Genomic DNA, 13819 nt, shown 5'->3' with positions numbered 1-13819 from the left:
GAGAAACGGGGAGGGGATCAGGAATTCATTTCTCTAGGCTTTCAGAGGACACTGACCAAGGCTTACAGAGTAGCCACGGATGATCCAGAGTAGGGTCACCAGGAATAAGTAAATCTCCTATTTGAGACTCACCCTCTAGCTTAGTCCTTTTTGCCTGTTAATTCAGAATTCTGTTTGTAACTGGAGCACAGCTGAAATCAAGATTCAAGTGACCCCAGAGATGTGCAGGCTTTAGGAAGATATTCAGGAATGATCTCTAGAACCTCTGCTCTCTCTCTCTTCTATGTCTTTGTTTTTTTGTTTAAATCTTTAAAATTATTTATTTATTTATTTGGCTGTGTCGGGTCTTTCTGCGGCACACGGGATCTTTTCGTAGCAGCCCGCGGGCTCTCTAGTTGCAGCGCACGGGCTTACTTGCCCCGCAGCATGTGAGATCTTAGTTCCCTGACCAGGAATCGAACCCATGTCCTCTGCATTGGAAGGCGGATTCTTAACCACTGGACCACCAGGGAAATCCCTCTTTTCTGTGTCTTTGGATTAGGCTGAGGTATTTGTCAGAAACCCTGGGTTGAGCCATAGCTCGTTTTCATTCTGAATCTGCAGTCCCGAAGGACATTCCCTGTGCACGTACTGATGGGGCGCACACACTCCAGACACAGCATTGTGATTCCCACTCAGTAGGGCACCAGAATGATCAACGCTGAGAAATAAACACTTTGTTTAATTTATGAAATCCCTGAGAAAATATCAAAAGGGGAGGAAAAGTGCAGTGAAGACCTTGGATGGACGAGCAGAATTTTTTATCATCATTACTGGAAAACATCTCTCCAGTTCCTGCATATTTCAGGCGCTGTGATAAGCTGACCTTCTCTGATGCTGCTACAAGTTCACTCTCGGTGGGGCATGTACCCTGAGCTCTGATTCCAGGAAGGGGGTTGGCTTGTACTGATTCTCCTGAACCCTTTTAATGGGATTCCTTCTAATAGTGGGTCAGATTTATGGGGGTGCTTCCCAGGGTCAAGATAACTGGCCCAGAAGATCGCCCTGAGCTTGACCTCATTACATAGAGTTGTGCTTGTTATCATGGAGAGGAGTCTAAACAGTTCTTGGACGTGTAGATTTATGTGCAGAAAGCGTGTGGAGACATTTCAGCTAGATCCTAACTAGGTTCGGTGCTTGTGTTACACATGTCAGAGGGAAGCCCATTTTGGCAGTAGGAAATAGCAACTTGGGAGCGTGTCACTTCGTTCCTTAGACCAGAATGAGCATCTTGCAGGAATAGAAGTTTTGAGAGCTGTTTAAATATCAACCTACCTCAGGCTCTGCAGGGAGGCATCCTGAGCTGGTAACAGAGAGAGGCTGCGTGAAGTCTCAGCCCGATTTTTTCCACCCTTGTGATGAGATGCCTTCTACCTTTTCCCCATAGGCCCAGTTCCTCTCCCCACAAGCTCGCCGTCGATTCCATGCTGCCCTTGCATCTTGTTCCACCTCCATGCTGATCCTGTCCAACCTGGTGTTTCTTGGGGGCAATCAAGTCGGGAAAATCTACTGGAATAGGATCTTCATACAAGGTAAGTTGCTGTTTTCAGACAATTTCTTGTTTTCCGCATTTGTGCAGCTGGTATCACGTATGTGATGGCGGGGAGGCATTCCTTGCTCTATGCATGGTGTGTGACCTATAAAAATACCAGCCAGGAGCAAAGTCCTGTGTTTAGCTGTGGTTTTAATTGTTCCCTATTTTGATGTACATTTTATCTGCCGTGTGTGATACTCATCATCAAAGTGTACTATCCCAAATCTCCCGAACTCTCTCATTCCCTTCTACTAAGTTACCTCTCCAATTTTTGGATTTTTCCTAATCTTCCCTGCTATCTTTAGATCAGCCTTCACTATACTGTAGAGTCTTACCTTGTTCCACTTACTACTCTGAATGTCCTACCAGGAGAATGTTCTAGAAGCCCGATTGTGCTGCTTCTATGGGCATGGTGCCTGGTTTGCCACACCTTTTTGTTGTGGATGGTTTTTTCTGAACACTGGCTTGCCAGCATCAGCAACCAACCTGATGTTTAATGTACATGTGTTTAATGTCATGTATGTCTCCATGTCCACAGCAAAGTCACACCTGCAGCAGGCAAAATTGCATTAGTAATTGCACTGCATTAATAATTGGTCATCATTTATTTATGATCATCATTTCCTTTGGACTAGAACTGAGAGTTACATCACGTCCTAAGAGTATTGGGAGAATGGGAGCTACTCACAGAGCACATTATTCAGCCAGTTCACTGTGTGTTCAGAGCCAAGGTCCCCTGTTCCGTTTCCCTGACCAGTGACCTGGTTTTGTGTTTTTGGTTTCGGAAGTTTTGCCAAGTGGTAATGGTCATGGCTAGGCTGTTACCTCTACAGCTGGGTCCCCGACAAGCCAGCGATGCTTTGGCTGCAGCCCTTTTAACAACAGAAATAACCCCAACACAGCTGCATGATCCCAGGGTGCCAGGTCATGAATCTAAACTGTGGCAGGCTTAGGTGAGCCAGGCTCAAAGGGACCATGAGAGAGCTCTGTTCTGCTTTCATCTTGTCACTACAGTACCCCTTTGATCTTGCTTTCTGAGAAATGTTTTAGCTGATAGTTCCTGAAAAGACCAGGTACTTTTTTAAGTGGAAACTGCCCTTTAATAAAGATGGGAGGTGGACTGTCTTGGTGGCGCAGTGTTTAAGAATCCGCCTGCCAATGCAGGAGACATGGGTTCGAGCCCTGGTCCAGGAAGATCCCACATGCCGCGGAGCAACTAAGCCCGGGTGCCACAACTACTGAGCCTGCGCTCTAGGGCCCGTGAGCCACAGCTACTGAGCCCACACACCACAACTACTTAAGCCCATGCGCCTAGAGCCCCTGCTCCGCAACAAGAGAAACCACCACAATGAGAAGCCTGTCAACACAACTAGAGAAAGCCCGCACACAGCAACGAAGACCCAACGCAGCCAAAAATAAATAAATGAATTAATTAAAAAAAAAATCCACCTGCCAGGGCAAGGCACACGGGTTCGAGCCCTGGTCCGGGAAAATCCCACATGCCGCAGAGCAACTAAGCCCGTGCGCCGCAACTACTGAGCCCATGCACCACAACTACTGAAGCCCATGCACCTAGAGCCCCTGCTCCGCAACAAGAGAAGCCACCGCAATGAGAAGCCCGCACACCGCAACGAAGAGTAGCCCCCGCTCGCTGCAACTAGAGGAAGCCCACGCACAGCAACAAAGACCCAACACAGCCAAAAAAAAAAAAAAAAGATGGGAGGTAATGGGGTGCAGAGGACCTAAAGATAAAAGAATCCTCCTTGAAGTGGGCAACACAATGTCAACCTTTCTTGCCTCCTCCCACCATGCCTAGCACAGTGCAAAGAACACGATGACTCTGGAAAATGCTGACTTGGGCTTTGCTGGTCACATGAGCAAGAAGCCTCTAATCTTTGCTTCAGTAAATAACCACAGCGGGTGTTTGCTACTTGTAAGGCGCTGAGAAGACAAGGGTGGAGAAAGAAGCACAAATGTGGGAGCCAGACATGCAAACGTGTCAATAGAGTCAGGTAATTGCTGTGCCAAAGGCATACGGGATTGCTGGACGTCACAGCGTGGAGGGCTGGCCTTCCCGTGGAAGTTGAATTTCACAGAGGAGGCGACATCTGAATTGGAGCTTTGAGCAAGGAGGAGGAACTTGCTAGATGAAGAAGGCAGGTGCATGGGGGTATTGAACACTAGTGGCTACGTCAGACCATCCCAAACTCTCAGCAATTTTTCCCCGTAGAAGTGTATTCCTCTCACAGTTCAGTGAAGGTCCAGTGTTTTTTATCTAAGCAGTGATTCCAGGACCTAGACTGTTTCTGTTTTGATTCTTCACCTTGTCCCGGCATTACGGAGGAGAAGAGAACACAGGGACAGGTTCACCAGGTACTAAACACCCCCGCCAGAAGTGACACTCGATGTTTCTGCCCACATTCCCTTGGCCAGAACCAGTCATGTCAGAACCCTAAATGCAGTTCAGGGAGATGTGGGGAAGCACACAGGTACCACACAAGTAGGCTATGGCACGGCAGGACAGGGCACATGAGGCAACCGGCTGGAGGCACCCAAGAGGCAGTTAAAAATGTGACCTGGCGTTGGGGAGGAGGATGGGACAGAATGACTGCGAGACAGGGCATGGAGGTGGTGGGTGAGGCCGTGGGAGTGGATACAGTTCGCCAAGCAGCATGCACAGAGTGAGAAGAGACAGGTGGGAGGTAAAACCTGGCGATGCTGGCATTTAAAGGGGCAGAGGAAAGATAGCAGCTGTAAGATGTTCTTTCTGCTTCTCAAAGACATGAAGGTCAAAGTGTGATTTGCCCTGTACCCGGTGGAGCTAACATCAGGCACACGGGGGAGTGGGGATTGGGGCTCTGAAATATCTGGTCTGCTTCTGCTGTGTGGGTCCTATTATGATCTACAACTGGAAACACCTCTGTCCTCCTTGGAGCCAGGTGCTGGAGTCCCGAGCGAATGATTCTCTGAATATGGAGGGCTCTGGAATCGTTTCTCTCTGGGTTCTGAGGCCAGGGAAGCTCAGCTTAGAAGGCATTTTCTATGTCAGAGATTATTCACATCAGCCTGGTCCCATCTCAGCTGGTCTGTCCCATGGGTGCCCTCAGTCAGGGAAGGTTTCCTGGGGTTTTGGTGGTTACCTCGTTTGTTCCCCGCTGCAGGTCTTTTATCCCTGAGTGATTGAATTTAGATATCTCTTGGAGGAAAGTGAACCAGATGGTGCCAAATCCACCATCCTTGAGAACTCTAGATTTCTTTTCATAACGAATTTGATTGACCTGATAGAAGATTAGTATGAATATTCATGTTTTGGTACAAAAAAGTATTATTGAGTTTATAGCATGCTTCCTCAGACGCGGCTGGGGGTGTCATATTAGCTTTCTAAAATAAAAAAAATCTGAATTCTGAAAATCGTCTGGCTCCAAAGGTTTCAGATAAGGGACTGTTGTGCTGTACCTCTAGCTGCTGATGGATGAGCCAGGACTTAGACATCCTGCTTGTCTCTGGCCTCTTCCTTCGGCCACGTGATCAGGACCTGTTTTTCCAAGACCCATCTCTACCCATGGAGGAAAATGCGATGGAGTGAGCCAGGAGGTCTGACTGGGGGGAACGGAGAGCGGTTAAGCTCAGTCTCTAGATTTCCAGGTTTCATGGGAAGGTAACTCTTCCTCCAAGGGTAACCACCCTTGTCCCTTTGTGCCTTGATGGGCTGGGACTTGCAGTGACAGAGAGGAGCTGGTAGCACCACAGACTTCCAAGGTGTCCAAGGAGGACAGGGATTATGGAGGAGATTACCAGTGCCCCACAGAGAATGGGATGTGGATACACACAGGCCTTAAAGGACAGCCTCATTAATCCTTAGGGAGCCTTTTCCCGGTATCACTGGTGTCTCTAGAAGTGTCTCATGATTAGCCTGGAGGAGTTGCCTTGTCTCCCTGACTCCAGTTCACTGCTTTAGACATGGATTTGTTTGCTTTAAGCTACAAAGCTTGTTTTAGTAAATATCTCAATATTTACCTTATGTGAATATCTCTATCCTGGTCTCAAAGGGGTTGGTGATGGGAGGCTGTAAAACCAGATCCTTCCCTTTCTGCTGTGCACTCTGCCTAGCTGTCCAGAAAAGTGGACAATGCCAGCCACAGGATGGAAATGCTGAGTGGCTTTCTGGGGGTCTGGTACATGTCACACAGTGTTATCTCTGCTGCAGAGATTGGAAAAGTAATGTTCAGTTAATTCAGGGGAGAATAAAGAATCTTTGCCTTTAAAAAAAATCCCCCAACTTTTACTATTGAAATTTGCTTCAAGCAGCTTGAGGAGTGTGACTGTTTAAGCCTATTATATATGAATTTAAAGGAACTTAGCTGGGTCTAGGGATATGAGAAAGCTGTGGCTGGGGATTTGGTCCCTAAGCCTGCTCTAAGAGGGACCCTGCTGTGTCATGCTTTGCAGAGGCAAACACAGGTTGCTTCTTACATAACTCTGTGGCTCTGAAAAGGATTTGTTGTTGGAAGGAGCTTTCTCATGTCTGCCTTAAAATCTCGACATCGGAGTGTAAGTTAATTTCTTGAACAAGCAGTTGATGACTGCTCTGTAACTCAAAAATATCAATGCATTATAACTCCAGATCTCCAAATCTGTGTCTCAAGCATCCTTGCAGTGCTCTGTCGTCCTGGGACAGTGGGGAGAAAAGGCAGTCAGTGGGGATGGGTATGCACTGGGAATATATCTGGCCTTGAGGGGGCTGAGAGCTTTATAGTGTTGTTTGGGTGCAGGGTCGTGTTCCTTCTGAAAAATCCATCTAGTCAACAGAAGGCATGGATTTTGTCAAAAAGGAACCTAATCATTTCCTAAGTGGTAGAGCCCCAGATCCTGCATCTGTTGGAGGTGGTAGAGACATGGTATCCATCAACCATTCTCCTGCCTGACTCCTCATCTCTCTTACACACACACACACACACACACACACACACACACACACACACGTGTTTGTTTTCCCTTCTTCTTGTTGCCTGATCTAGGTTGGCAAACTCCATCTCAACGCTGAGCTCCTGACCCTGTGTCAAGGCGAGGAGAATTGGGTTGTTTTCCCACCAGATTGCAATGAGAGAGGAGCTAGCAATTTTCTTATGCAGGTCAGAACCTTTACACTCCCCGTATTTGCTTGCTATCTCTAGCTGAGAAAGGAGACAGTATATTTTCTCCCTGATTACTAGCTTGACCAGGCGGTTCAGTCATCTCCTGACTCAGATGGCTCTGGACAGGCATTTTATTTAAAGCTGAATTGGGGTGTTGCACTGGAAATTCCTAAAGGCTGTGGTTAAATAGAAACTCATTCCCCTCACATCTCATTACATTCTTGGGACTAAAATTTCACCTTTGATGAGGGAAGACAGAAGGCAGATGTCAGTGTCTCAGGCACCTTCTTTGTGATTACTTATTTCACCCTCTTCACTAGCCCTTACCTTGCAATGGAGTTTTCATTGCTCTGATTGATTCTGCTTCTGCCCCACTGGATCCTCTGCAAGTTCTAGAAGAATTTGAGGAGCAGGAGCTTCCCACCCATTGTATTGGCAGTGAAGTTGATACGTAGATATAGGTGAACTAATTTATCTATGGTTGCACATTGGTCCATTACAGACCATTCTTGGAATCTGAATTTCAAGACTTTCAGATGCATTGGTTTCTTCTTTAGTCTGTGCCACATGGTCACCCAGATGTCGTGGGCATCAGTTTTCCTAAAAGTATTTCAGCACAAGTCACTAGGCATAGGACGTGAGAAACAGAGAGTGGGAGTTCTTCTCCAGAAGTGTGCCTGGGGTTATGTTAAAGCTGAGAGAATTTCTAAAATATCTAGAAAGGAGTTTGAATCATCGTGCATTTAAGTCCTGCTTTCTGTGAGGTTGTGTGAAACTTTTTGCTGTTAACTAGGAGTTTTTGCAAATTCATTTGAAAAGAGTTTTATGGAATTTGGGAACATTTTAAAGTGTCTTTAAATAGAATATCAAGTAAAGAATAGTATGGTTAGACACAGTTCATCGAATAAAAAGAAAATAATTTTGATTTTTACTGATTCGAAGTCTCTACCTCTCATTGGCCCCCAATCATATATATGCAGTGTGATATTCAAAAGCATAGTACAATCAAATCATTATATTGTACACCTTAAACTAATACAATATTACGTGTCAATTATAGCTCCATAATTATATGTTAGTTATTTCTCAATAGGAAAAAAAAGCATGTTACAAATTAAAATCAAACCAAAATAATTTTTAAAATTTAAATAAGTTCCCTTTATCCTCTAATTAAACCTGATATGTGTTCAATATATAAGAGGCTGTCTGTAGCAGGATTCCCAAGTCTGTACTCTAAGGTTCAAACCAGGAAGTCATGTGGGATTTCTGAAATGAACACACATCCTGGAATTTATACTATTAATTTATTTGACTGCTTATCACAGTTGTTATTATATTACCAGTGGGTGCAGAAATAGCTCAGCACCAGCCGTGCCAGTGAATACCAGCTGACAGTGAAAGGGGAGTGCCCTGGCTGTCTGAAATGGTTATCACACGCGCTGGAGACCCTTTTCACCAAACGTTCTCCTCAGGTCATTACTGAACATTTTTTTAAAGTGTTAAAAGTTAACAATATTTAATTTGGAATTCAGTAACATTTTTGTAACAGAAGGGAAAATCTAGAAAGAGTCATCATTCTCAGGTGTCTCAGCTTTGGGAGCAGATTCTTTTGTGCAGTAGACCCCATCCTTGAGTTTGTTTCTGTTTACCAGCGCACCGGGCAGTGACCACTTGCTTTATGCTGCCACTCGCATTAGTTTCCTGTGGCCACTGTAACAAATTATTATGAACTTAATGACTTCAAAGGGCACAATTTTATCTCTTACTGTTCTGGAGGTCAGAAGTCTGCAATCAGTCTCGCTGGGCTAAACTCAAGATGTTGGCAAGACTGGTTCCTTCTGGAAACTCTAGGGGAGAATTTGTTTCTTTGACTTTTCCAGCTTCTGGAGGCCAGCTACATCCCTTGGCTCATGGCTTAACTTCTTCCTCTTCAAAGCCAGCAGTGTAGCATCTTTCTTTTTTAATTTTATTTTTTATTTGAGTATAATTGCTTTACAATGTTGTGTTAGTTTCTGCTGTACAACGAAGTGAAGCAGCCATACATATACATATATCCCCTCCCTCTGGGACCTCCCTCCCCCCGCCCCATCGCACCCATCTAGGTCATCACAAAGCACCAAGCTGAGCTCCCTGTGCTATACAGCACGTTCCCACTAGCTATCTATTTTACACATGGTAGTGTATATATGTACTGACACATAATCTCCCAATTCGTCCCACCCTCCCCTTCCCGCCCCAGTGTCCACGTGTTCATTCTCTACGTCTGTGTCTCTATTCCTGCCCTGGAAATAGGTTCATCTGTACCATTTTTCTAGATTCCACATATGTGCGTTAATATACAATATTTGTTTTTCTCTTTCTGACTTACTTCACTCTGTATGACAGTCTCTAGGTCCATCCACATATCTACAAATGACCCAATTTCGTTTCATTTTATGGCTGAGTAATATTCCATTGTATATATGTACCACGTCTTCTTTATCCATTCGTCTGCTGATGGGCATTTAGGTTGTTTCCATGTCCCAGCTATTGTAAAATCTCCTCCTCTCTGTCCTGTTTTTCTGCTCCCATCATCGCATTGCCCACTTTCTAACTCCTCCTGTGTCTCTCCTATAAGGACCCTTATGATTATTGAGCTCACCTGGATAATCCAGGATAATCTTCCCATTTCAAGATCTTTAACTTGATCACACCTGCAAAGTCACTGTAAAGCCAGGTAAGCTAACTTGCATGAGTTCCAGGGATTAGGACACGGCCATCCTTGGAGAAGCCATTATTTAGCCCGCCACGGCACGATTGAGTAACCCTTGCTATTACACAGAACATCCACCACTGGATGTGGCACCACTGTGCCACTGCAGTAACTTCTTTCTCAAGAAATTTGATTATAAAATAGCAATTTGGACATACTGCTAGTCTTATTAAAATAAGAATCTGTCTGTGAAAAGAAATGATGCTTAATTTCACAGAAGTACACATGTGAGATTTGTTGTCTTGAGGGTATTTAGAGAGCAGTGTAGGGAAAAGCTGCAGTTTTGCTTGTTCAACACTTGCTCCGCATTCTTTGGTAACAAATCTCTGTTACCCAACTCTCAGTCTATGTCATACTGAGATCTAGGGGTCAACATGTGAGCAGGACTGGCCCGTCAGTATGGTCCGTCTCCCCACGTGGTGCAATTCCAGAGTTTTTGTTGGAACTGTCAGGGAGAAGAAGCTCTCTTTTGTTGCAGAGGTGTCAGAATATTGGGCTGGAGCTGCTGGCAGCCCTCTTGCTGTCACCAGTGGAGAGCCAAGTAGAGAGGGAAGCCGACTCTGAGGAAAGCAGAACTGCATGTGGGAAACTGTATTTTGGAGGTAGTATTTTGAGACAACCCACTGCAACATATTCTTTTTTGAAAAAATTTTATTGGAGTATAGTTGATTTAGAATGTTGTGTTATTTTCAGGTGTACAGCAAAGTGATTCAGTTATACATATTTTTTCAGATTTTTTTTCCCACATAGGTTATTGCAGAATATTGAGTAGAGTTCCCTGTGCTATACAGTAGGTCCTTGTTGGTTATCTGTTTTATATGTAGTAGCATGTATATGTTAATCCCAAGCTCCTGATTTCCAGGAGATCTTGAAGCCAACATATACATGTACTTTTCAATAATAGGAGCCTCTATTCTTTACTCAGTTCACATAATTCTCCAGGGCTTTCTTGTGTTTCTGCATGTCTTTTGAGCAGATATACTGACTGCTTTTGTTCCAGGCTGTCTTTCCAAGAATATTTGTATAGCAAACATCTTTGGAAGATGGAGATAGTGTCTTTTTCCAAAGTAGAGGGTATTTGATTACTGTCCAGTACAATAAAAATAATCTCTCTGGGGCAAAGGTCAGGCAGGTTTACCGCCCATTATAAAATATTTAGATTCCTATGTCTGGGGCTTATCTCCTATAACATAACCACTGCATGTGCAGGCATCACCTGGCCCTCTTTGCATCGCATTGTGGGATCTGGGGCTCAGGGAAACGGCACAAATGCTCTGGCTACTTTTATTGCTATGAGCGAGAAAGTCCTTCATCTCTGACCTAAGAGTCTCATGTCTTCTGCCAGCATCCATGAAACTGTGTCAGGCTAATTTGTTGCTTGCAAGTAGAGTTAAATCTCAGATCCTTCACTTATTGACAATCCAGTTCAGTTAGGTTTCTGTAACTTGTAACTAAAAGCATATGATTAATGTAGATTAATGAGATAATGTAGGTGGAATACACCACTGTCACAGGTCCTTAAGGGAAGGATATTTGGGGAGATTCTTTTATACTGAATCATTTTTTTGGTATAATTTTTTTTGGCTTATGTGCCTCCTAATAGAGTAACTTTGAGAAATTATGTACCCGGTTCTGTGTTTTAAAGTAGGCATCTAATTTCTTGTATTATAAATTTAAATAATTATGAAAGACCTAATTTTTGCCATATTATAAATATTGACATTTAAAAGATAAACCAACACCTCTAAATAATATAAATTATAAATAACTTAGTGATTTGATATCCACCATCATCCTTTAAAAATATAAATGAGCAAGATCTTCTTTCACAGTAACATTTCCTTGATTTCATATTTCTATTTCATTGCTCCCGCAGAATTTTGTCTTGTCTCAAAGTTATGTCCTTTATCTACTATCATACTTCTCTGTAGCATTGGGTTTTTTTGTTTTGTTTTTCTACCACTGTAAGGCTAGAAGTGTAATCATTTTTCTCCTGGGTTGGGTTATCATTACAGTTCTTATTAGTGCATAACTCCTCTTAAAGATGATACCATTTGATACATAATTATTAAACATAAAAAGTAAAATTTCTCTTGAAATGGATGGAGTAGGAATTTATGGTTATTTGGTTAAAGGAATTATCTAATTGTCCCTTTATGTTGTTCCTCTGTTGTAAAGCTTTTTATTGAAATATAACATAGCCTAGCAAAGTGCACGTATCATAAGAATTTTCTCTAGACAAACACACATGTATAACCAGCACCTAGAGGCTCCTTCTCATGACCCCTACCAGTTGCTACCTGCCCTATTCTGACATCTAAATGCATAGCTTTCTGTGAGGAGCTTGTTTGTTTAATGCACACACACACACACACACACACACACACACACACAGATACATACATATTATGTGATTCTATAAAGAGAGAGAGAATCACATAATATGTATTCTTTTGTGTCTGACTTATTTTGCTCAATATCGTATTGAGAGATTCATTCATGTTTTTGAGTGTTGTTATAGATTTTTCCTGCTTATCACTACTATAAAGTATTTCATTGTGTGAACATGCCACAATTTATCCATTCTAATGTTGATGAACATAATAGCTGTGAGCACCTATGGGCTGTCATGTATATGACCCGTGGTGAAGCTCTGTATGCATTTTTGTTGGGTTTATACCTGGGAAGGGATTGCTGTGTCACTGGGTGTACATATATTCAGCTTTCATAGCCACTGTCAAATAGTTTCTCAAAGTGTTGTACTGATTCCCTTGAGGTTTTTACATACTGGAGCAATAATCTGAGATAAGAAGGATGGGGAGGAAGTTTGCTTTTTTTGTTTTTAAAGTGAGATGAAGGATATTTTATGAGAAGAGAAGGGGAAAGGAGAAACTTAGCCTTAGGTTAATTTTTAGGATCTGGAAATCCATTCTTCTAAAGTTTTCCATGTTGTTTATGCTTTGGAAAGTCCTGCTGAATACACCTCGTGGTATGCATAACCCAGTTTGAAGACTACTGCTCTACTGGGGAGAGAAGGTCACTCTGTCCTTTGAGTCCCACCTCACCATCTTTATTCTAGCCCAAAGGAAAAGAAGTGTTAATTTGGACTGGACAGTGGTTGAGGTTAGCATGTATCAGTTAGCCACTGCTACATAACAAACCACCCCAAAACTTAATGGCTTAAAAGAATAAGCATTTATATAACTCATGGGTCTCTCTGTCAACTGGGGTCTGGCTGGTCTAGGACGGCTGCATGCATCCATCTATGGGTCAGCTGTGGTTGGGCTGGATTTGCTCATCTTAGCTGGGCTGTCACATTTCTAGGGCCTTGACTAGGATGAATTGGCTGAGTCAGGTCTGCTCCATGTTGATTTCTTATCCTTCAGCAGACCTGTCCAGGCTTGTTCATATGGCAGTCATAGTGGTTCAAGAGAGAGGGCAGAAAGTATGCAAGGCTTTTCAGGCTCAGAACTGGCACATAATCTTGTTGCATCCTTTTGGCCAAAGCATGTGATATACTAGCCCAAATTCCAAGGGAGGGGAAATAGATTCCATCTCCTGATAGGAAGAGCTACGAAATCATATTGCAAAGGGTGCTGATACGAGTAGGAGTGAAGGATTGTGACTGACCATTTTTTGCAGTCTACCTCACTTGACACAAGAGTGTGGTCGTTTAGACGATCCCATGAATTTGGTCCCAGTTTGCCGTCTCTCCCTTGACCTCTTCTTCCCAGACTCCCTCCCTCTTCTCCCTGCAGAGAGTTTCTCTGCCTCCCGTGTGGTAACTCAGACCCTTTGTTTTGGTTGGGGAAAGCCAGGAGCAAGCCTGGGGGCTAAGGCCTTGGCCAGCTCTGCATCTTTCTGTGAAATATCACTAACACTCTGTGTGTGTGTGTGTGTGTGTGTGTGTGTGTGTGAGAGAGAGAGAGAGATCCATATTGTTAAAATCTGGGACATTGAGACATTCAGGCTGATCTCACTTAAAAGGAGCTTCTCTGTGGTCCAGCCTGGCCACGTGGAGTCCGCATAGGGTGTGGGACCAGAGCCCAAGTATTCCTTTCCTTTGCACAGATTTCTAGGCTACCTGGCATTCAGATTTTCCTGAGTCCTCTGACTCAATATAATTTAATGCCACTTAGTAGCATCCATTGTTACTATTTTAACTCTTCATTGTTGGTTAAGTAATTTCCAGGTCACTAGTTCAGTTGATCTTCTCAACAACCCCCTGTGAGACAGTTAGGCAGACATCATCACAGTATTACTAATAACACTGACGCTCAGAGAGGTCAGGAAACTTGGTTATTGTTACACAGCTAGGAAGCAGAGGAACCAGGTGAGTTAGAAGCCCTTTGATGCCAA

At 43.7% G+C, this 13819-nt stretch overlaps 1 protein-coding gene across 7 annotated transcripts in view; it reads left to right on the top strand.

Annotated features, from left to right (window-relative positions):
* HHAT (hedgehog acyltransferase) overlaps positions 1-13819 on the top strand; it is a 361708-nt gene that overhangs the window by 307747 nt on the left and 40142 nt on the right. For all 7 annotated transcript variants that reach the window (XM_059938732.1, XM_059938751.1, XM_059938765.1 and 4 more), the window contains one exon: positions 1427-1571. In XM_059938732.1, the coding sequence (XP_059794715.1) occupies positions 1427-1571 (145 nt within the window). The remainder of the gene's footprint in view (positions 1-1426; positions 1572-13819) is intronic.

The sequence above is a fragment of the Balaenoptera ricei genome, chromosome 1 (assembly GCF_028023285.1).
Source record: "Balaenoptera ricei isolate mBalRic1 chromosome 1, mBalRic1.hap2, whole genome shotgun sequence".
Classification (NCBI taxonomy): domain Eukaryota; kingdom Metazoa; phylum Chordata; class Mammalia; order Artiodactyla; family Balaenopteridae; genus Balaenoptera; species Balaenoptera ricei.
This window is presented reverse-complemented; position numbering and strand designations above follow the sequence as displayed.